Here is a 23,511-nt window from a genome sequence, read left to right on the forward strand (position 1 = left end):
GGACGACAGGCCTGAACGAGAGGTTCTGGTCTGTCAGCCAGGCCTGAATATGGGTTCTAGGGGACAGCTGGGCCTGAATGCGGGTTCCAGGGTGACAATGGGCCTCAATGAGGGGTGCAAGGAAACAGAGCTAAGGGTCTGGCTGGAAATCCGGGTCTTGAGCCACAATCCCGGTCTTGGGGGCTCTGTTGGTGGCACGCGGGAAGGGGGGAACATCTGCAGCAGCTCACACCCCCACTGCGCTTTTGCTTCCAGGCTCCTCATACTGTTCACAGATTCCGAATGGCTCAGGGTGGCGACATGAGCCTGGAGTCCCTATTGCAGCACATCCTCTGCTCAGAGCACCAGGCCGAGGAGGGCCGCCGCCTGCAGCGGGAAGGTAGACCCCAAGCCACGGGGGAGGGGACAGTTAGGGCGCCCTAGTCGTCCTGTGGAAGGTGCTGGAAGGTGGCCTAAGTGGCCATTGGATACACGGTAGTCACAGGTTGGGCTTGTGTTCCAGTGAGGGCAGAAATAAGCAAATCCCGGGAGCGAATCCGGACAGCGGCTGAGTTGCTCCAGCAGGACAAGATGCGGTTGGAATCAAAGGTACTTACCCAGACTGCGGGCTCATTAGCACTGGAAACACACTTAGAAATGATTTTAAATGTAATTAAAGAAGTATGGTTTACAAATTTATTGATGGTTGAGTGTTAGACATATAATATTTCAACATCAGTCCACCACCAGTGTAACTCCCATCACCAGTGCTCCCCATACCCCATCATCTTCACCCCCCAACCAACCTCCCCTACCCCTGTCTGCCGCAATCAAGCTAAGTGGTTTCCTCTTAGATCTGGTGTTTTCAGTGTTGCTGAATCTGTGACTTGGATGAACAGCTGCACACTATCCCACATCACCAGTATAACCAAAGCTCTGACACTTAGTACTCCATTACTTCTCTTCATTTTCTTCCTTCTTAGCTTGATGGTTTCTCTCTCTCTCTCTCTCTCTCTCTCTCTCTCTCTCTCTCTCTCTCTCTCTCTCTCTCTCCCTCCCTCCCTCTCTCTCTCTCTCTCTCTCTCTCTCTCTCTCTCTCTCTCCCCCCCCCCCCCTCGCTGGGTTCTAGGCTCAAGGGTGATCTAGGCATCCCTCCTTTACTACATTACACACATACTTTTATATGAGTTAAAAAACAAAAAGCATGTTTAGGGCAGGAGAGATAATACAGTTGGTATAATCCTTGCCTTGCATGTGGGCAATTGGTTCAATCCTCATATTCCTATATGATTCCCCTAGAACTGCCAAGAAGTAATTTCTGAGTTCAGAGCCAGGACTATGTTCTGAGCATTGCCAGGTGTGACCCCCAAACAAACTAAAAAGCTATGTAACTAGTTTTTAAGTAGGAAGCATCTTATATGTAATATGTAGGAAGCATATTCTATTCTATTTATTAACCAGCAGCAAGTAGAGCTCTGTGTTTGAAGAACTAAAATTTGAAGTTCTGATGTCTTGCCTTCTAAAATGGACTTGTCCTAAAGAAACCACTTTAACTCATGAGGTATTTGACCAGATTGTGGGGTGGTCCACATTCGGCCAAAAGAGAACAGTCAGTGGGAAAAGAATTGGTTGACAGTTAATTGGTACAGTTTTGTATTTTGAATAATCAGTAATTTTAATGTAATTATTTTCTAATGTATCTCCTTGTCTCCACCCCACCCCAAATTCTTTGGACATGCCTTTCATCTCAAAGCATGATTTCCCTAAGAGAATATGGTGGATGGTGGAATTTTTGTAAGATGATCAGTGAAAAGAGAGAAACAACTGAGGCAGGGTCAGAATATGAATGAAAGGAAGACATGCTCAAGGCATTTGGGGAGGGAAATTGAGTCTATACAGGGCTTATGGTATAGGAAGAGGGCGAAAGCCACTAGTGCAGGGCTTTGATCAGGCAGCGCAGTGAAAAAGCAGTTTCAGAAAAATCTGAGCTTGGGGAATGGGAGATGACAGCTATCTAGTAAACCACAATTGAAGACCTCACTGTGGGTGGAGGCAGAAGATTATGCAAAATATTTATTTATCTCCCCAGAATCAAGTAATTCAGCCTTGTGCTGCAGAAAGTCTGTTTGTGGAAGTCTCTTTACTTAAAATAGGTCTGATTTACCACTGCAAAGCATTTCCAGTTCTCTTGTCCAATAAAATGACAAAATCTTTCCAACTGGTGAGCTTCTGCATATCACTGTGAAATCCTCCTATTGGCATCTTGGAAAACTTTTTAGTTCTGTTACTGCATTTTGTTTTAACTTTCAGTACCACCTGACAAGTGAACAACAGTAAGAACTTGGGCTTGTTTGTTCTTTGCGATTGAGTGAGCAACAGCACTATTTTTTTTAATTATTTATCTTTTATTATCACAGCTAATGCTTAGCAAGTAGTCCACATTAGTATTTGGAATTAATTAGGAACACCAGAGAGGTAATAGTACTAATTTTTCTAAGATAGAATGGGGAACTATTTTCTGTGAGACCCCAGCTTTGATATTCCCTGTGGACTGATGGATGGCAAACTAGCTGCTGATTTGATGATAGATGAGTTGATGGCAAATAGAATGTGGTGATGTGCATGCTTTTTCTTGAAAAAAAAAAACTTAAATATATCTTTAGAATTGGAGCTGCTAGAAATTAATAGGGAGAAATATATAGAGTAGGTAGTACATAGGCAACACTTAGCACTTGCAAGGTACTTTTTTTTTTTTTTTTTTTTACTTCACCTGTATAAAGTTCGTCCTATCAGAACTTTCTATGCCCTCCTTACAGAAGGGAATCTGAGAGGTTTGATGACTTGTCAATGATACATAATTTTGAGATACATCATCATGAAAGTAACAAGTAATTATGACATGACATATTTAATTAGAGCAGTTTTCTTGAGCTATTCTTAAACATTTTTCTTCATGGTAGTCACATATCTGAAACTTCATCTAATTTGGGACAATGTTTTTCAGTGGTTACTGAGAAAATGTGTGAATCAAAATGTATTTTAACCAGTTTGTATTGGTGAAAATATTGATCTGACAGATAACAAATGTAAAAAAAAAGTACTCTGAGTACATCTTTGAAAATAAATCTTTACTCTTTGTGACCTTTTCTTTGTTAGAAGCCTAATTTGTTGAATATTGAAAAATAATTTGTTGGTACATAAACATACATAAAAATGTTGATTAAAATATTTATACTTGACAGTGAATTCCTAACATTGTTTAGAAACATTTTCTGAAATTATTAATTAATATGGCCTCATAAATGTGCATTACTTTTTAATCAGCTCATATATGTGAGTAATTCTCTAACTGTATCTTACTAATAAAACTAACATGAGGTTTACAGCTGATACTAATTTGTAATTGAAATAAGTTGATTTATAATATAGTCAAATGGTGTGTATATGTCGTGTAGGAAGGTTTTAAAAGTAGAATCACAATTATAATGTAAATGACTAATGGGATGAACTGAAGAAGTAATCATAAATTGATTTCTTGTTTCTTTCATTCTCAGAGTTAATTATATGTCTGCCAATAACAATGAAAATATATTGATGTGGATATTTGACTTGACATTTATTGACCAATTTATCAAGTGGAAGCAGCATAAGAAGTAGCTTGAACATAATTTGAATAGGCCAGTGCTTGGGCTATTTTTATAGCGATATATGCAGAAAATATTTTGGGCATTTATTTTGGAAGTTACTTGTGGTCAAAAAATGTATTTAGGAAGTACCACATTTATCTTTTTTTGTGTGTTGTTCTGTGAAACCCAGGTAGCATGTAATTAGAACTTGAATGATAGCATTTGCCTTTCAGGGCTCGATGAGTCCTTTAAAATTATATGGTTGCAAAAATCTCAGATTATACAATATGAATACTTTGTGAATTGGACAGCTGCATATGCCTGGTTAGGTTTGGTAATATGAAAACAGAAAGACAAGAACATGCCCTGGATTTGCATTAATAAACCAATATGCTTAAAGCTTTGGATAGTCAAGGAAAGATTTTATGGTATTAATGAGAAAGCACATCAAAAATAAGTACTCAAATACATTTTTTTGTCTCTGATTTCTGCACTCAAAAATCACTGCTGGCAGGCTCAGGGGAACATATGGGATGCCAGAGATCAAACCCTGTTGGCTGTGTACAAGGCAAATGCCCTACCCTCTGTGCTATCACATTTTTAGTTTCTTTATTTTTCTTTTTGAGCCACACCCTGTGATGCTCAGGGATTACTCCTGGCTATGCGCTCAGAAATCACTCCTGGGTTGGGGGACCAAATGGGAAGTGGGGGGACCAAATGGGAAGCCCAGGGATCAAACGGCAGTCCATCATTCTACGTCAGACGCGTGCAAGGCAAATGCCTTAGTACTGCGCCACCACCTGGCCCCAATTTTTAGTTTATTTTAATATAAGTGGGTTTCCTCCCTTTTTTCCCTTCTTTCCTTCAAACAGAACCACATAACTTGAACTATTTTGTTCCGCCTCACAAACTGAGGGGGAAATAACGTAGGGTACCAAGACCAAACAGTCGTCTGAACATTGAGTAGAAATAAAAAATGAGCAGACTTAGGTACCAAATCCAAAGCCATCGACAACAGGATCAATATTTGTAATCCACTTTGGTCAAAATAAAAGTATTATATAAAAAGAAGATTATTGCTACCCTAGAATGATATTGTGCAGGCAGTGAACATGGGGCAGATGCCATCTTCATGGCACAATTCTGCTCTCTAATCTTGAGGTTTTGGGACTCAACCACTACCAGTAATTGTCAACTATCAGATAAATACAGAATCAGGTTAAATTAAAGATTATTTGAATGTTAAAAAATGGAAAGGTTTGGCAGAAATCTTAGTCTCAACTCAATAGTGCTCTGTTTCAATTTTTTTCTAATTTGGCTCATGCCTTTTGTGTTTCATATGGGTTGTCTATGTTCCACATAGTCTGGTATACATCATGAACTTTCAATAAATGCATGTTTGAGTGACTGAATAAATCAATGATCTAATAAATGTCAAACACTTCAGATCTTAAAAAAATAAAAGTGGGGTTTTTTTCCTCTTAAAAGATAGTAATTTCCAATTTTGAGGCATTTATTTTATTTTATTTTATTGAGACCATTGTGTCTTTCACATTTATATTTCATATATAAATTTATATATGAAATATATAATTTATATTTATATTTCATGTGTTTAGTGACAGTGAATTAGGAACATTCCCACCACCAGTGTTGACCTCCCTCCACCATAGTTCCTAGCATACATCCCATACCTCCACCCTTAGCCTCCTGGACTACTAGTGTTATAGATCCATTTTGTGTTAGCTTGTTATAGTTTGGGTTTCTTGATTGTATTCTCATTCACTTTGGTTTGGGTATTTAGATCTGACCTTTTTTTTCTTTTTACTCACTTGGCCCCTGGGTCCCATCCACTTTTTTTTTTTTATCAATTTGTAGAAAGATATAGAAATATGAGGCAGAACAAAATGGTTCAAATTCTAAGGTCCTATGTAAAAGACAGGTGTGGCAAGATTTATTATTATTATTATTATTAATTTTTGTGTAGGCTCACTAAATATTGGAGAAATTAGAAAGGAAATTTCCTTGGTGAGGCATTTAATTTTTATAGATGTATTTCATAGAACCTAACATTCTATATTCCCTCAAAAAGAACTAAACTGGAGAAAGTCTAAGCCTCTTTTATTTTCTTGTGATTTTAACTTATTAATTAAAATCTTACCAATTAAATTATTTCATTAATTTTTAAAAATATTGAAATAAATAACTTAAAATAACTTATTTTATTTTTTTACTTAAGTGTGTGTATTCCCTTTTTTAATAGGTATAAATTAGGAACCCACTTAGACAGAAAAGTCATCTCCTTTAATATTGTTATTTCGATTTTAAAAAATCACAAATAATTATCATTTAGAGTATTGAAACTGAGGTTTATAATTGAGGTTCTTTCTTTTTGAAGTTTGAACAAAAAATTTATATCTTCTTTAAATTTAATTCTATTATATTACAATTGCTTAAATATAGTTTAGGAGATTGTTATTTATTCTCTCTAGCATATAATTAAATAATGAGCCATAGAATTGATTTAATTTATTAATTTTATTTAATATTAATTATTATTTAATCTTAATTTTAAAAGTAAAAATTCTTATCATAGTTATTTCATTTCTATTTTCATAGAGTAAACTTGAAAAATTACACTTAGTTTCCTACAATCTATCTTTTTTTAATGTAAAACTTCTTTAGGCCAAATTTTTCCTGTCTTCAATCTGCTGTACTTTGGGGTGTGGGAAGCCAATGCCCAGGGGCCCAGAAGCAAACAGTATTTAAACAACTGAATCATTCATTGTTCAATAGCTGTGTCTAGTGATATGGGGCTGTATGGGCCTGGTGACGTTGGTGTCATCCAGGAATACACCTGATTGTACTTGTGGGCCTCAAGCATGCTAGGAATGCACCTCTAAGTTTTTAATATAGAACTCCAGCTAGATATTTACTTTATATTCCAAGGTTTATATGTACAATTAATAGTCATGTTTCTGAGTTGGGTTCTATGGAGGTAGATTTTTTTTTTCAAATCTAAGAAACCTGTAATTTCTTGTCTCTCCTCTTCACATCTTCCCCCTGAGTGCCACCAGGTGTGGTCCCCCAAAAATCAAAGAATAAGCTACTCAATTTTGCTGAGGTTTTTTTTTTATTTTGGGGGGACATACCTAGCAGCACTCAGGGGTTATTCCTGGCTCTACATTTAGAAATCGCTCCTGGCAGGCTTGGGGGACCAAATGGGATGTGGAATTCGAACCACCATCTGTCCTGGATTTGCCACATACAAGGCAAATGCCCTATCACTGTGCAACCTCTCTGGCCCCCAAATCGAGTAATGTCTAATGAGGATACTTACATAAGTAATAGAGTTAAGATTTTAATCTAATTGTGTGTTTCACTTTGTCCATGCCTGGGATTGAACCAAGGACCTTATAAATGCAAAGCATGTGCTCTACCACTGAGCTGCATCTTCAAGTTCTAGACAACCCTTACTATTGACCATTATAGGATGAAGTAAAAGCAATGAAGGAGGAATCAATTAGGATATAGGGAAGTTAGATGACAATGATAGTCAACTGAAATTTGATGACTTAACGACAGTCAGCTGAAGGCATAAACCTTTTCAATAACTAGATATCACCATAAACTATGTGATTGGACTATATAAAATAAGACACAAATGCAGATGGGGTAGAGTGGGATAGGGAGAAAAGATATACCTCATGTACCATTAGTGGGAAGAGAAACTAGTAAAACTGGTATGAAGGATAATGTAGATATTTCTCAGAATATTAAAAATATAGCTACCATTTGATGGTAATTCCACCACAAGGTATCTATTAGAACACAAAAGCACTAAAAAGTCAGATCTATATTTATGCTATTAATAATAGCTAAAATATGGAAGTCACCAATATGACCAATAACAGATGAGTGGGTAAATAATTTGATACTTATATATGTGTACACAGATTTGATTACCAATCAGCTGTCACAGGATTAAATCTTGCCTTTTCCCCAACTTTAAACTGTACTACAAAGCAATAGTTATCAAAACAGCATGGTATTGGAATAAAGACAGGCCCTCAGATCAGTGGAATAGGCTTGAATACTCAGAAAATGTTCCCCAGACATACAATCACCTAATTTTTGATAAAGGAGCAAGAAATCCTAAATGGAGCAAAGAGAGCCTCTTCAACAAGTGGTGTTGGCACAACTGGCTAGCCACTTGAAAAAAAAGTGAACTTAGACCCCCAGCTAACATCATGTACGAAGGTTAAATCCAAATGGATGAAAGACCTCGATATCAGACCCAAACCATTTACACGTAGGTAAAACACTCCAGGACATTGAGACTAAAGGCATCTTCAAGAAGGAAACTTCTTGCATTCTCCAAGCAAGTGAAAGCAGAGATTAACAGATGGGAATATATTAAACTGAGTAGCTTCTGCACCTCAAAAGAAATAGCGCCCAGGATACAAGAGCTCCCCACTGAGTGGGAGAAACTATTCACCCAATACCTATCAGATAAGGGGCTAATTTCCAAAATATACAAGGCACTGACAGAACTTTACAAGAAAAAAACATCTAATCCCATCAAAAAATGGAGAGAAGAAATGGACAGACACTTTGACAAAGAAGAAATACAAATGACCAAAAGACACATGAAAAAATGCTCCACATCACTAGTCATCAGGGAGATGCAAATCAAAATAACTATGAGGTACCACCTCACACCACAGAGATTGGCACACATCACAAAGAATGAGAACAAGCAGTGTTGGTGGGGATGTGGAAAGAAAGGAACTCTTATCCACTGCTGGTGGGAATGCCGTCTAGTTCAACCTCTATGGAAAGCAATATGGAGATTCCTCCAAAAACTGGAAAATCGAGCTCCCATACGATCCAGCTATACCACTCCTAAGAATATACCTTAGGAACACAAAAATACAATAAAAAATCCCTTCCTTACACCTATATTCATTGCAGCACTATTTACCATAGCAAGACTCTGGAAACAGCCAAGATACCCTTCAACAGATGAATGGCTAAAGAAATTGTGGTACATATATACAATGGAATATTATGCAGCTGTCAGGAGAGATGAAGTCATGAAATTTTCCTATACTTGGATGTACATGGAATCTATCATGCTGGGTGAAGTAAGTCAGAGAGAGAGAAAGAAGCAGAATGGTCTCACTCATCTATGGGTTTTAAGAAAAATGAAAGACATTCTTGCAATAATAACTTTCAGACACAAAAGAGAAAAGAGCTGGAAGTTACAGCTCACCTCATGAAGCTCATCACAAACAGGGATGAGTTTAGTTAGAGAAATAACTACATTGTGAACTATCCTAACAATGAGAATGTATGAGGGAAATAGAACGCCTGTCTAGAGTACAGGTGGGGGTTGGGCGGGGAGGAGGGAGATTTGGGACATTGGTGATGGGAATATTGCACTGGTGATGGGTGGTGTTCTTTACATGACTGAAACCCAAACACAATCATGTATGTAAGAAAGTTGTTTAAATAAATAGAAATAAAAACAAAAAAAAAAAGAAAATAAATGAAAAAGAAGAGGAAAAAAATGGAAAAAAAATCTTGCCTTTTGTAAAACATGAATGGATCTGGAGGGGGGTCATGCTAAATGAACAGAGTGAAAGAAGATGAATACTAGATGACCTCACTCATATGTGGAACATTACAAAACAAAACAAAGATGCATACCAATGTAAATAAGAACAAACCCTTATTCTCTGACCCTAGTTTGGGATTACCAAAGGGGGTTAGAAGATGAAGGTGTTCATGGGAGAGATAAATGAAGAGTGGGAGAGTGATCCTGGTACCTGTAGTGGGTATGATGTGGTAATGCATACTTTGAAGAGAGAGAAAATTATACTTCTAAAACATACAGTCTTGTAAACCATTATTACCTCAGATAAAATAATAGTCCAGTGGGTATACTTCAGTTTTCTGGAATGAATAATATATTACCTCTGTCTTCAGGGACTTAAATTCAGAACAGGAAATATTACCTTTCCCTTTAAGAGAAGGCTATTTTAGTGTTAGGGACTTTTAAGGTTCAAGTAACAGAAATTTAGTTCAAAATAACTTAATATCAGGAAATATTGGCCTGTGTTTGAAAACTCAGCACTTAATCAGTAGTTGGAATTACATAGAGTTGCCAATCGCCAGTGTAGCTTTATCCAACCTGATTTTCTTGTGTCGTAGGACAACTGGAAGTGAGCAATCCAGTCCCATTTATTTAAATTGCTAAAGGAAATCCTAAAAGACTCCAGTACATTAGATCTGTCTATTCCATTACACATAGCATGTGATTTTCATTCTCACAATCCCAGGTATTATTACTCAATCCCCAGATGGGAAAAAGAGTAAGAGATGAAAATTCAGAGATCTTCTCTTTTGGTTTGCTTTTATTTAGGTGGAAGAGAAGTCAGTTCTCTCAAGAACTTAGATTGAATTTCAAGTGTTAGAATTTTGGAAATGGAGATGAAATCTAGGGATGTGAATATTTTATTTATTTATTGGAATATCTGGTAGTGTTCAAAAGATATTGACTCTGCTTGGGGGGTTGCTCCTGGTGCTACTTGAGGGACATTGTGATTCCAGGGATGGAATCCAGGCCTCCTGCATGAATAGCAGTACTCTATCCCATTGAGCTATTTTTCTGGCTCTGTTAATATTTTTGACTGGCTATGTTATTGCACTGCACACAATTGGTATTTAGCTATTCAAGAAGAATGGTAAAGTGGTTGGTTATCCTTGCCAGCCCCAAATGTTAATAACAACTTTGAAGTCATGTTCTTGCTTACTCAGAATCAGGATGCTTTCAGAAGCTTTCTCTGAAAAGCAGGTAATTTATTTTCTAAACCTCTTCATATACCTTCTCCCATCTCATTTCCATGAATTGTGACTAGTGATTACTTTTTTTTTTTTTTTTGGTTTTTGGGCCACACCCTGTGACGCTCAGGGGTTACTCCTGGCTATGCGCTCAGAAGTTGCTCCTGGCTTCTTGGGGGACCATATGGGACGCCGGGGGATCGAACCGCGGTCCGTCCTAGGCTAGCGCAGGAAAGGCAGGCACCTTACCTCCAGCGCCACCGCCCGGCCCCTAGTGATTACTTTTGAATCAGTAATTGTGAACAAATGACAGTAACTTCTCCCAAACTAAGTAAGCTCACTGGGAATGCAGCAGGTTTCCAAAAATAACTGACTAGTTTTCAAGAAAAGAAAAAGAATGCATGCTAGTGGGGGAACCAGTGTCTGAGGTGAATATTTTAAAACCATAGATTTTATGTGGTAAGTCTCTATAATTGATTGAAAGGTTTTAGTCTATTTATTATATGCATTACTTAATCTTGGTTTGTTATCTTATCTCATGGGAAAATGCAGTTTTCTTTACCTTGAGTCCAGAGGATTCTTATAATCATAAACTCCATAATAAATTATGAAATGTACTTTAAATTCTTTTATTTTGAACAAAAAAAATCAGTGTTGATTTAGGATGCTTGCAAAAATCATTTGGTTGAGTTATTGGAAAAAAGGCAGAAATATTCCCCCAATTTTACTTTTGTTGAGAGTGTTATATGGTATTGTGTCATCTAAAAGATTCAGTATAAAAATATGGGCTGGACAGCTCTAATATGATATCCTGACAACGAGGAAAATGGGAACAACTTGACCTAACAGCAGGTTATGCTACCTTACCAGCTAACAATAAGACAAAATCAGAAGACTTGTCACCCTTTGGTAGGTCCACAAGCCAAGATCGCGATTTACAGATGACTGGCTGCTAGAACCATGACCAGACTGTATACATCTTGGGACCAATAAAAAGCCCTAGTCTAGGGTTTGAACTACGACCTGCACAATAACCATGATCCCCAGTTTCAAAGGTCTTGCAGAGACAATTGTAACGGAATGGGGCTTCTGGAAGCACAAATAAAGATGCTATCCTAGGTGCCATCCTAGGTACAGTGCAAAGACCAAGACCACAAACCACAGAAGATGGATTAAAATGACACTAAGGGAACAGAACTTCTAGAACCACAAAGACTGACTTCATCATAAGTCCCACCCCTGGATCTGTGCAGATACTGAGATCTCTAGACACAGAGGTCTGATTGTATCACCCAGGACAGAACAGAAGTCCTCCAAACACCACAAAAGCACCACCAGGAGAGTAAATGATCCTGAACAGAGTCTATAGTTAATCCCATGACAATATACTCCAAGGACGGAGAAACCCCATATCTCTTAGGCCAAGTGAATTCCTTTTCAAATGACTCCAATATTTAATGTGCCAGGGCAGGAGGGAAAAAAACAAAAAAACAAACAGCACAAAGCATTGTTTATTTTTTTATATATTGTTTTTTATCTTCATTTATTATTATTGTTATTTTTATTTACCTATCTATTTTTGGTCGATTTCTCTGTTTGGGTGTGGTTATTGAAGCTGTTGTCCCCAGTTATACCTATTTTTTTCTCTTCTTTTCTTTTCTTTCTTTATGTGCTATGCCATGTTTCTTATCTCAAGACCATGGCATTTTTTTGTTTTTGTTTCTGTTTTTGGTTTTGTGGTGCTTATCGTTATTGTTGGAGTCCTCACTGGATATTTGACACTTCTTTTTGTACTGGTGGAGTGTTTCATCTTCTTTTTCTCCTTTGTCTCTCAAATCGATGATGAGAGCCTCTAGAAGGATTCCGCCCATTTTCCGAGTATTAGACTTTTACCCCATTTTATTACTTTTCTTCAAACAAAACCACGCAACTTGAACTAGCTAGTCCTGCCTCCCAATTAGAGGGGGAAATAAGGGAGGCACCAAGACAAAACAGGTGCAAGACTACTATGTAGTAGGATAGGTACATAGGGGACCACATATTCTAGCAGCCCTGGGGGTGAGGGAAGAGGATATGGGAGGTAGGACAAAAACAGAGGTGTAGGAAGGACAATTTGGTGACGGAAATCCCCCCTGATTTTATGTAAATATTTACCTAAAATATTATTGTCAACAATATGTAAGCCACTATGATCAAAATAAAAATTATATTAAAAAATATGGGCTGGATTGATAGTACAGTAGGAGAGCATTTGCCTTGCATGCAGAACACCTGGGATGAACCGGGTCTGAACCTCAGCATCTCATATGGTTGCCCTAGCCTGCAAGGAGTGATTTCTGAGCATAGAGTCAGAAGTAACCGCTGAGCACCACTGGGTGTGACCCCCCAAATAAACCCAAAAAAATATAGTATATAATAATACTTATAATACAATTTACAAATCTAAAACATAGTATTGAAAATTTAAAAAGCAATTTGGGCCAGAGTGATGGCTCAGCAATAGGGTGTTTGCCTTGCATGCAGCTGACCCAGAATGGACTGTGTTGATCCCCTGGTGTCCCATATGGTCCCCCAAGCCAGGAGCGATTTCTGAACACATAGTCAGGAGTAACCCCTGAGCATCACCGGGTGTGCCCCCCAAAAAAACAACTAGTAAAATCTATGTAATATACTACCACTTAAGATCTGCCAAAGAATGGTATATCTTACGAGAGATTTAAAAAATATACAGAGAAAGTATAATGACATGCATGGAATGGTAAATGGCACATCAAAATAGTGATTATGTGTGATGGGACTAGAAGATAGATGCAATCAGGGGGATATATATAGGGCGCGTAAGCTGGCTATGTGATGTTTCATTTCTTATACTTGGGGTGTGGACATGTCAAGACATGTCAACACGCTTTATAAACTTAAGATGTGTTTTAAAATTATTTAGCAATGGTTTCTAACTTATTTGGAACATTGTACTACTACCACTGAATCCATCCACCTTGATCACTCCATCTAGCCCCATTCGAGTCACCACTTGTCTATTTTCTGCATGTGGATATTTCTTTTTTTAGGAGGGACACACCTGGAGGTGTTCAATGCTTTTTTCTGACTCAAGTATACTTCTGGTGGTGCTCAGGGAACCATACATGGTAAATAGGGTCAAAATGGGGTTGGCTGTGTGCAAGGCAAGAAAAGAGACTTAACTCATCTGCTATATCTCTAGCCTCGGAGATGTGCCTATGTTTAGCTGTTAGCTAGAATGATTTAACTATGACTTTTTTGTATGTTTTCATATAAATAAATGTTTTTCAGTTATCTTGTAATTCCATTTAGGAGTAGAATTTTCAAGTTTAACTTTTGAGAACATGCTATACAGTTTTTATTGTAGCAGCACCATTTTAATGTTTCTATCAGCAACAATATATGAAGGTTTCAGTTTTTCTGTATCTTCAGTTACACTTGTATTGTTTTTATTTTGTTGTTGTTTCTTATAGTAACCATCTTTGAAGTGATATCTATTGTGGTTTATATTTCTCATTCTCTGATGACAGTATTGTTTATTGTCTTCTCAGGTGCTTAATAACCATTTTACATATCCATTATTTGACATATCCATTATGAACCGCTTGATTAATGTTTATGTACAAGGCTACAATTCTTTTATGGGGGGGCGTTGTCCTCGGTGAACTAGTGATCTCTCTTCATGTACTAGAACTTCATTGATTCTTTAAGTGAAATAAGACCATATTACGTGTAACACATGATTGGACCAATGTTTCTCAACTTAATTTTCCTCAACTTTAAAATATCCTAAAGAATATTCCATAGTAATAGCAGTTTAGATCACACTTGAAAACAGTGGGTCATACAGCTTTCTGTTTTCAAGTACTTATAAAACACAAAAGCCACATACTTGCTGCTCTTGAGCCTCAGATATAAACTATATTGTTTCTAATGGTAAACTCTACTGATTTTACCCAATTAAAAAACAAACAGCTAGTTTGAATAATTGTTTTGCCCGAAATGTTAGTAATGTTTGAACAGAATAAAATTCTCCAGGAACTGGAGAATGTTCCTCTAATTAAAGAACATTAAGTCAGTAAGTTTGTACGCAGAGAGCCAAAATTAAAATTTTATTTTCTAGCCTCCTCCTACTGTACAGTACAGAAGAATGCTTTCTAAAAAATTTACCTTTAGAGTTACTGGAAAATTAGTGTTGTTTCTTCACTTCTAAATATCTCACTCATATACTCAATAATTATTCATTTAACAAACATTCATTGAGCATTGTCTAAATCACACCATGAAAATTGACAAAATTGCATGCAATTTTCTTAATATCAAGCAACTCCAGCTACATAAACTCAACTTAGATACTCAAAATTTTTGATGTCCTCATTTTAGAAATACGTTTACAGTTACTTTAAACTTCCTTTATGACTCTGTGAAGACAGCTGTATTATATTTTATGAATCATTAGATAAAACATGAGAAAAAAAGAGGTCATAGGATAAGTGCAGCACTACCCACCTGCCTGGGGATAATGTGATTTTCTAGCAGTGTGTACCTTTGTAGTGGGTTCTTGTGATCTGGAATATACCAATCACTCTTTGATCTCAGGGCCTTTGCACTTGAAGTCTCCTTTGTCTGAAATGCTTCTATCTTTGGCTATTTGCATTTTATATACTTTCAGTTCATTGCAGTCTGTCCCATTAGAGAATTTTTCCAGTGTTCATTTAAACTTTTTACCTTAGGATAAATTTTTATGATTGGTTACCTTTGTTAGGTAGGCCTTTGTTCATTAACCACTTCAGAGAACTAGTTCTCAGAGGCTAATCTGCAGATCTGAAGGAGTGACCAAGACACTAGTGGAGATGTGGAAGGTAAACCTGTGTTCTTAATATAAAAGTATTATTTGCCATTTCACTATGCTAACATGCATATTGAGGTTTCACAAAAATGGTGGGTAAAATTGTTGGTGCCTTAGCACAAAGCAAGGTAGTTGACACCAAACTATATTAGAGGTTTTGCTATGTACTCACAGTAAGAAAAAAAACCCTTCCAGTTTCCCTTTTGCTCTTGATTAAAGTCTAAAAAAAGCATAGGTTGTTTTGAGGCTGGCCATTGTGTATGTTTTTTTTTTTTATATTGTGTGTGATGATGGGAAATGCATATAGAGAATTGCTGTGTTCCAAAGTACATTGATGGTTTCAAGGCAGACAACTTGTGTGATTGTTTGAGCTGCAGTATGAATTAGCTGTTCTTTTTCTGACACAAAATTTTACATGAATCATTGACAGGCAAACTGTATTTATTTAGACTTGAGTATTTACTTGGCAAATTTTCCATAGGAGCTTGACATTTCAAAGAAAACAACTGATGTTGTTGTTATTGTTATTTTGCCAGTGATGATATTCAACCTTTAAAACAAATTTAGAATTCAGGAAGACTCATATCTGTCACTGAAAACTCGATTGCTTTACAATACTTAAAATATCTTTTCTGATGAGTTTGTCAGTGATACAAAAATATCTTTTTAATATTATATTATGAAGTTTATCAATATTTAGAAAGTTAGAGTTGTTCAGTGGAGTGATATTTTCCAAATGATCATATTGTGGTAAATCTAGGCACAGACAAAGGCTACTCAAAGCACAAAATAGATCAGTTGGATGTTATTGTAGAAAGAGAATAAAAAGTTCATTGAAATGGTTACAGATTCCACACTGCAGCTAACCTTTAAGGAAATAATTTACCTTGCAGTATCAAAGAAAATTTGTACAATAATTTGAAAAGGGATGGTATTTAAATACCCTCTCAATTTTAGCTAGATTTCTCTGTAAAGTCTGATTTTTTTCCATGTATTTAAATTAAAAGGACATTTTGCATTGCATAGAAATTGCATAAAGACATATTTTAAAAAACTGGCTTTCTAGTAAGGCAGACAGCAAAACAATGAGAGGCAACACTTCTACTATTTGTGTTATGAAAACACTATTTTTCAAAGTATATTTTACACACATCAGGCTAATTGTTCAGAAAGGAATTGAATTCTTCTGTTTTAATCTCTTTTTTGGAGGCCTTGGGGGTTACAGCTGGCAGTATTCAGGGATTATGTCTAATTATATCCTTTTGTTTCGGGACCAATAAGGAAGAACTTCAGAGGGCCATATGTGATGTCAGAGATCAAATCCCTCCCACTGTTCTATCTCTCCAGCCTCCTCAGTGTTCATCTTTGATATAGAAGATACTGATAAATATCACACAAAATCAAGAGTTCACAATATTTTTTAAAAACTTTAAGATCTTGGGGCTGGAGCAGTGGCACAAGCGGTAAGGCATCTGCCTTGTCCTTGCTAGCCTAGGACAGACCACGGTTTGATACCCTGGCGTCCCATATGGTCCTCCAAGCCAGGAGCGATTTCTGAGTGTATCGCCAGGAGCAACCCCTGCGTGTCACAGGGTGTGGCCCAAAAACCAAAACCAAAACCAAAAAAACTTTAAGGTCTTTAAGGTCTTGAGACATGTAGATTAGTGCCCGAAGCTCTGTATTCAGCCACTGGTACTATAAGAAAAAAATAGACCAAAGTCTTAAAAATTAAAAATTATATCATAAAATATTTGAAAATAGCTACTGACTTCACCATTTAAAATAGCATCATCTTGGGTTTGGGGAAATATCACAGTGGTATGGTATGTGGTTTGCATGTTTGAGGACCTGGGTTTGTTCCCCAGAACCAAAAAAGAGAAATTAAAAAGTACTTTTGTCTCCCTTTTTATCTCAGCCATATTTCAATCTTTTTTTCTTCATATTTCTTCCCTACTTGCTCTTTCTCCACATTCTATATTTTTGCATTGTATGTTCTTGAGGAACCAAGAGACCTGAATTCAGTACTTTGCACTACAAAAAAAAAAAAAACCAAAAAAAAAAAAACCCAACAAAACAAAACCTGAATTCAGTACTTTGCACTACAAAAATCACACAACATAAAACAATCTAACCTATTAGAGTATTTTGGAGATAGTGTTACTTTATGATGTTTATTCATACTTAATTTTTCAGTAAATACAATATATAAATCATTTGTCCCATTCTTGTTTTCTTGAGTTCTTAAGAAACTGTCTTCTAAAGTGAAAGTTCATGGTTGACAAATTGATGTGAATATCCCAATATGATCTTTTCTTGCTCATGTGCCAAGAATTCTGATTATCAGGGGAAATGTACATTTTAAAGCACCTGTGACATTTTATAGTTCTTCTATTAAACAGGGTAAAAACCACTACCCTCAGCATTACACTTTTATATGCTGACAGAATAGGAAGATGTACTATAAGGGACTTTTCCCTGACTTGTCAGGTAGTACAAAAGTCACCTTATTTCAATACATTTCCCTACTGAGAGTCAGATTAAGAAGTATCATTACAAAGTGTTGTGGGCCTATCAGTATTTTGTGCTTTACTGCTCTTTTCCTAATGAGATTAATATCCAGCTGACAGTACTTCTCTAAAGAGGGGAGATTTTGTTTGAGGAGAGAGGGAAGAATTCTTTTGGAGTATAGGGGTTACTTGAACACTGGTGGTTTTAGATTGACTATGAACTTTGGGCTAGCAGGAAAGTCCAGAAAAGGTGAGCAAAATGTAAGAGTTGTACCTATCACCTCAGTGCTATTGGAAAGAAATTGTAGCCCTTATTGCTTTGTGTCTCATGAGTTTCTATTGTCTGAATTAATATTTCAAGCTAAGTTGAAAGGCTGCCTACCTCAGCTTCTTTGATTTAGACTCATTCTATAACTTTAAATATAGTCTAGTCTCTCTTGGTTAAAATTTTAATCAATTACTCTGTAAAGAAGACAGGAGAAGAAGGAATAGGAGATAATGTGACCATCACAGGAGGAAAATAGATCAGATTGTTACTCTAAAATGGTAATTTTCTTTTCATTATGAGCTCCTGCTTGCTTTATCATTGTTATGGTTATAAGTCCAGAATATTATGTAAAGTTATATTATATTTAGTTATGTGTGATAGAATTTTATTTTTATAATTGAACATGCTTTGTTGTTTTAATTTTGCATAAAAGCAATGCACCTTTAACTCAAATTATTCCTGAAACAGTAAATAGTAAAGCTACCCATTGTTTTACTGCATAGTTTTCACAGGTTTTCTTTCAGAAATGTTTTTGTGCATTTGTTAAAAAATATATGTATTTATTCAAAAGTGATTTTATTTTTGTACTGTTTATTACATACTGAATATTTTAGTAAAAGTGTGTAAATAAGCAATTTTTAATGATTGTATAGTATTCCAGAAATTCCATATTTTAGGTTTTTAAATTCTTTTTTAAGTACCAAACTAGTAAAAACTATTAGCAATAGCATCACTATGATGTCAATATGTATATAATCTGTATGCACATATTGGAACGCCCCTTCTTTAGCATTCAGTAGTCCAAGTCACTCCTGCGATTTTTAGTCTGGCAGTAAGAGACCCAAAATCCTAGAGCTTAAATCACTTTATAAATGTATATATAATTTTGAGACCATCAATAATTTCCAGATAGTACTGTGGAAAACTTATTCTGGTTTATTTTCCCACAATTTCGCTAACACAATGGAAATTTAGTTTTTAAAAATACAGTAAAAGTTGAGGAGCTGGAGCGATAGCACAGCGGTAGGGGGCGTTTGCCTTGCACGTGTCTGATCCAGGATGGACCTCACTTGGATCCCCGGCGTCCCATATGGTTCCCCCAAAGTAAGAGCAATTTCTGAGCGCATAGCCAGGAGTAACCCCTGAGCATCACCAGGTGTGGCCCAAAAACTGAAAACCAAAACCAAAACAAAACAAAAAAATTAGTAAATTTGCATTACTTTTTTTGTTAGTTGGCTTTTCCTAGATTATCTTGTTCCTAGATTATCCATATTTACTTTGAGATTAAGCTTCCTATTTCTTTTAAATTCTATTTTTTTAAATTCACTTCAAACTTTATGCATGTTATAAATATAGCTTGGCCTTTATTTAAAAAATTAAGACAAGGCTCCTGGAGAGATAGTACCAGAGGGTAGGGCCTTGCTTATCTGGCACATGAACCATCTGGGTTCAGTTCTCAGCACCTCATATGGTTTTTGAGTACCACTAAGAGTCATCCCTGAGTTCAGAGCCAGGAATAAGCCCTGAGCACCGCTAGGTGTAACCTTAAAACCAAACCAAACCAAGCCAAAATTTTAGTCAAAATTTAGAATGTGTTGCTAGAATTTTAACTCTTTTTATTTGTTCATGAAATGGCATTACTTGGTGTGGGAGAACCTGTACCATTTCATGGTTTTAAAGAATATATTTTCTCAGGTTTTTATTCTCATTTGTATTTTAATTAAAATGCCTCTCTATTTTCACCTGGGTAAATCTACATTATCTACTTTTTAGAAGTACCCTCTTTATTATATTGTTAATTTAAAGATTATTTCTAGAAAGATTTGTTTCTAGAAATTTTATGGTTGTTTCAGTTATTTTTTTTTCTGGATAAACGTGAGAATCATTTTGCCATATTCCAATAAAACAAAGTTGGGGGATTTAATTAACTAAATTTATGTGGTAATTTGAGAAGAATTGATATATTTATAACTCCAGATCCATGGTTTATAATAAAAAAATCACTTAATTTTTATCTTATGTAACTTTTAAACAATGTTTTTACATGAGGATGGAGATATAGTACAGTGGGTAAAACTTGCTTTGCAAATACGTGACCTGGGTTTGATTCTCAGCATCCCATATGGTCCCCAAAGATTGCCAGAAGTAATTCTTGAATTCTTGAATTGAGGCCAGAAGTAAGCCTCAAGCACTGCCAGGTGTGGCCCCCAAACAAACAAAATATTGCTTATATGGTCATATTTCTTATTAGTATCATTTGTATTCTGTTTATTTAATTATGTTGTAAATGAAATCTTTTTCTTGTTTTTTCTTTCCCTGTTTATTATTGGTAACTAGAAAAGATACTTTATGGTAAACTTTGTGGAATTACTTTTTTCAAACAATTTCTTGGCAGATATTCTTGTATTTACTAGGTATAAAATAGTGACATTTGCTCAAACTAAAGAGAAAAAGAAAATTATGTCTCAACTATTTTGATAATTTGGCTCTCTTGTTTCTTTTTCTTTTCATATTAACAAAGATGTCTAAGAACAAACTTAGCTAAGGTTCTTTAGTTACTGTGATAAACTCAATGGACAGGTGTGAGAGAAGTTAAGACTTGACTGTTGAAGGAGTAAATGCTCAGAAATATTTGAAAAGACATTTCCAGGGAGAGTCCAATCTGTGCAAAGGCCTGAGGAAGGTGTGTTCTGATACTGTCATGGAAATCCTGAGAAAGAGAGAAGAGAGGAATACAGATCATGTAGTGCTGTGATGCATTGAAAGGACCAGTTTCCAGATCATGACTCTTATTTGCCTGATAGCCTAGGATAATTGCATCAAAGTGAGTTTTTCTTAAAGCACAGCATTTATGGTTGAGAAATATATTTGTAAAAATTAAAAATATCTTAAAATTTTCTACTCTGCAATATTCTTAATGCTTAAAGAAATCCTCTATCATACCCATAACAAATACATTCTTTCCTCAATTGCTGTATCTTAAAAAAAATTTGAAATTATCTACTTTTGGGTCAGAGAGATAGCACAGCGGTAGGATGTTTTCCTTGCATGCAGCTGATTCAGGACGGACAGTGGTTCGAATCCCAGCATCCCACATGGTCCCCCATGCCTGCCAGGAGTGATTTCTGAGAGCAGAGCCAGGACTAACCCCTGAGCATCACTGGGTGTGATCTAAACTCTCCCCACAGGCCCCTAAAAAGAAACTATCTACTTCTAAGTTTTCTTTTGTAAAATTGCCCACAACAACAATTTGTAGAACATTTAGTCAGCAGATGTTTGATTCTTAAGGGCTGAAATTCTGGCCGCAGAGAGAGCACAGCGGTAGGACTTTTGCTTTAGAAGCAGAAGGACGGTGGTTTGAATCCCGGCATCCCATATGGTCCCCCGAGCCTGCCAGGAGTGATTTCTGAGCGTAGAGCCAGGAATAACCCTTGAGTGCTGCCAGGTGTGACCCAAAAACAAAAACAAAAACTAAATAAATTAAGCACCACAACTAAAACTAGCTATGAACTCGCTGAATTGGATTGAAGCTTTAATTTCAAATCTTCCGTCATTTCAGTTTTCAAGTTTTTAAAGGCACCAGGCAGCAGAATAGTAAATAGTCACAAATCATGACTACAAGACCAACCTAGCTGGCCAGATAAGTCAAACTGAAAAAAACTATAGGCACTGTTGAAAAACCACACATCCTAAGAGGAATTATAGGGAAAGGGAGAAAATAGACTTTATTGCTAAGAGTAGTATAATTAATGAATATTGGCACTGCTTTTGAATTGAAATGTTCTAAACTAGCAATATTTTCTACCAAAGCCTAGTTACTTGATTCTAGAACATAACTTGAATACTGCATGCAAGCATTTTCTCTTTTGCAGTTTGAGAAAAGAGAGACATAAGAAAGAAATTTGTATTTCAGTGACTAGAAACCCTTCTATCTCTTTGTACGTTTAAGATTCGCCACATCAACTATCAAAATTCCAGAGCCATCCCACCACCAAAAAGACAGCCCCTTCTCCTCCCACCCTCTTTGCCCTTGGGTTACCACCATTGTTAAGTAGGAGTTAGTTTTTGTTCCGCTTTGGTTTGGTTTGTTTATGCCTGTTTATCTGCTTCCTTTGTTCAGCAGTACCTTTTTTCCTCCAGACTTACTTCACTTAGTCTAATCACTTTAAGTTCTCCCATTCTCTTGCAGAAGACACTAGCCCATCTTTCAAAAGTATCTTTTTCACCAGTTTACATCTCTCTCTCCTAGTATTTTCAAAATTCTGATCTCTACCCATCACTTTAGCAACAAAAAAGGTTTCTGCTGATAACTCCTTCTGTGAAGCAACCTCATCCTGTGATTTAATCAATATCTTCAGGGCTATATTTGGTATATTTACTTAAATATTGTACATCAGCAGGTGTGGTTTGAAACACAGAGTGTGTGAAATAGTAACACTATTTTAAGAAATTATTTGCCATCACAGAAAGATCAAAAGGAACAATGAGAAATGCTTTCTGTAAATAGGTGTCCACGGAAAGCTTTCCTGGTTCTAAAGAGTTAATAACTCATACTTGGTTGGAAGGAATTGGGCAAAATCAGAAGCTTCTGTTCCTATAGTTCCATTTAAAAAGGAAGACTATTGTATCTTCTGCAACTCAATTTATTGCTGTCCTCACCAGGTGAATCAGCATATTGGAAGCAACTCTTCGTTCTTGACCTTCCTGATTGGAGCTTTCCCAAAATGCCCTTTTCTCTCTTATACTGTGTCCCCTAGTGCCAATTCCCTTTTTGCATGAAATATTTTGATGACAGAGCCCAAGTAAATTTAAAATTAATATTGCTATAATGTATAGTTATTGACTTTCTGGGATTCTTCAATTTGATGAAAAAAAAAGAAGGAAAAAGTAAGATCCACAGTGGAAATGAAGAGGAGAAACAGACTAGTATTAAAAACAGAAGCAAAAAGACCTTGAAAATGGATGATTCATGTAGAATTGTAGTGAAAGTGGAAAATTTGAACTATGTCCTTATAAATCTTTGAGCAACTGTCTACTTTTTAGTTTGGGAGCATGAGTTTTATTTATTCAAGTTAAGATAAAATAATTTTATTTATTAAAATTATTAAAATTAATTAAAGTCTGATAGCTTTAATATCAATTATGTCCCCTTTCAAGAAAGAGAACATTACTGCTTTTAGATAATTTTAGGTCTTAGTTGGCAATCGTTGTAACAGAACAATTAATGTCTGAGACATTTACATATGGCATTTTTTGAGCTTGAATAACATATTTGCTCATCTTATTTAAATTTCTTTCGTTGTATAGTGTTTTCTACATTTGGGGTTTTAAGATAAATATTTTTGGGTGGCCACACCCAGTGACACTCAGGGGTTATTCTTGGTTATGAGCTCAGAAATCGCTTCTGGCTTGGAGGAC

The 23,511-nt window shown here is 36.2% G+C and overlaps 1 protein-coding gene across 1 annotated transcript in view; it reads left to right on the plus strand.

The window, feature by feature from the left end:
• Positions 1-300: 300 nt before the first annotated feature.
• CCDC172 (coiled-coil domain containing 172) overlaps positions 301-23,511 on the plus strand; it is a 78,317-nt gene continuing 55,106 nt past the window's right edge. The window contains exons 1-2 of the mRNA XM_049790438.1: positions 301-379; positions 503-588. Of these exons, the coding sequence (XP_049646395.1) occupies positions 301-379; positions 503-588 (165 nt within the window). The remainder of the gene's footprint in view (positions 380-502; positions 589-23,511) is intronic.

Source organism: Suncus etruscus, chromosome 17 (genome assembly GCF_024139225.1).
Source record: "Suncus etruscus isolate mSunEtr1 chromosome 17, mSunEtr1.pri.cur, whole genome shotgun sequence".
NCBI classification, from domain to species: domain Eukaryota; kingdom Metazoa; phylum Chordata; class Mammalia; order Eulipotyphla; family Soricidae; genus Suncus; species Suncus etruscus.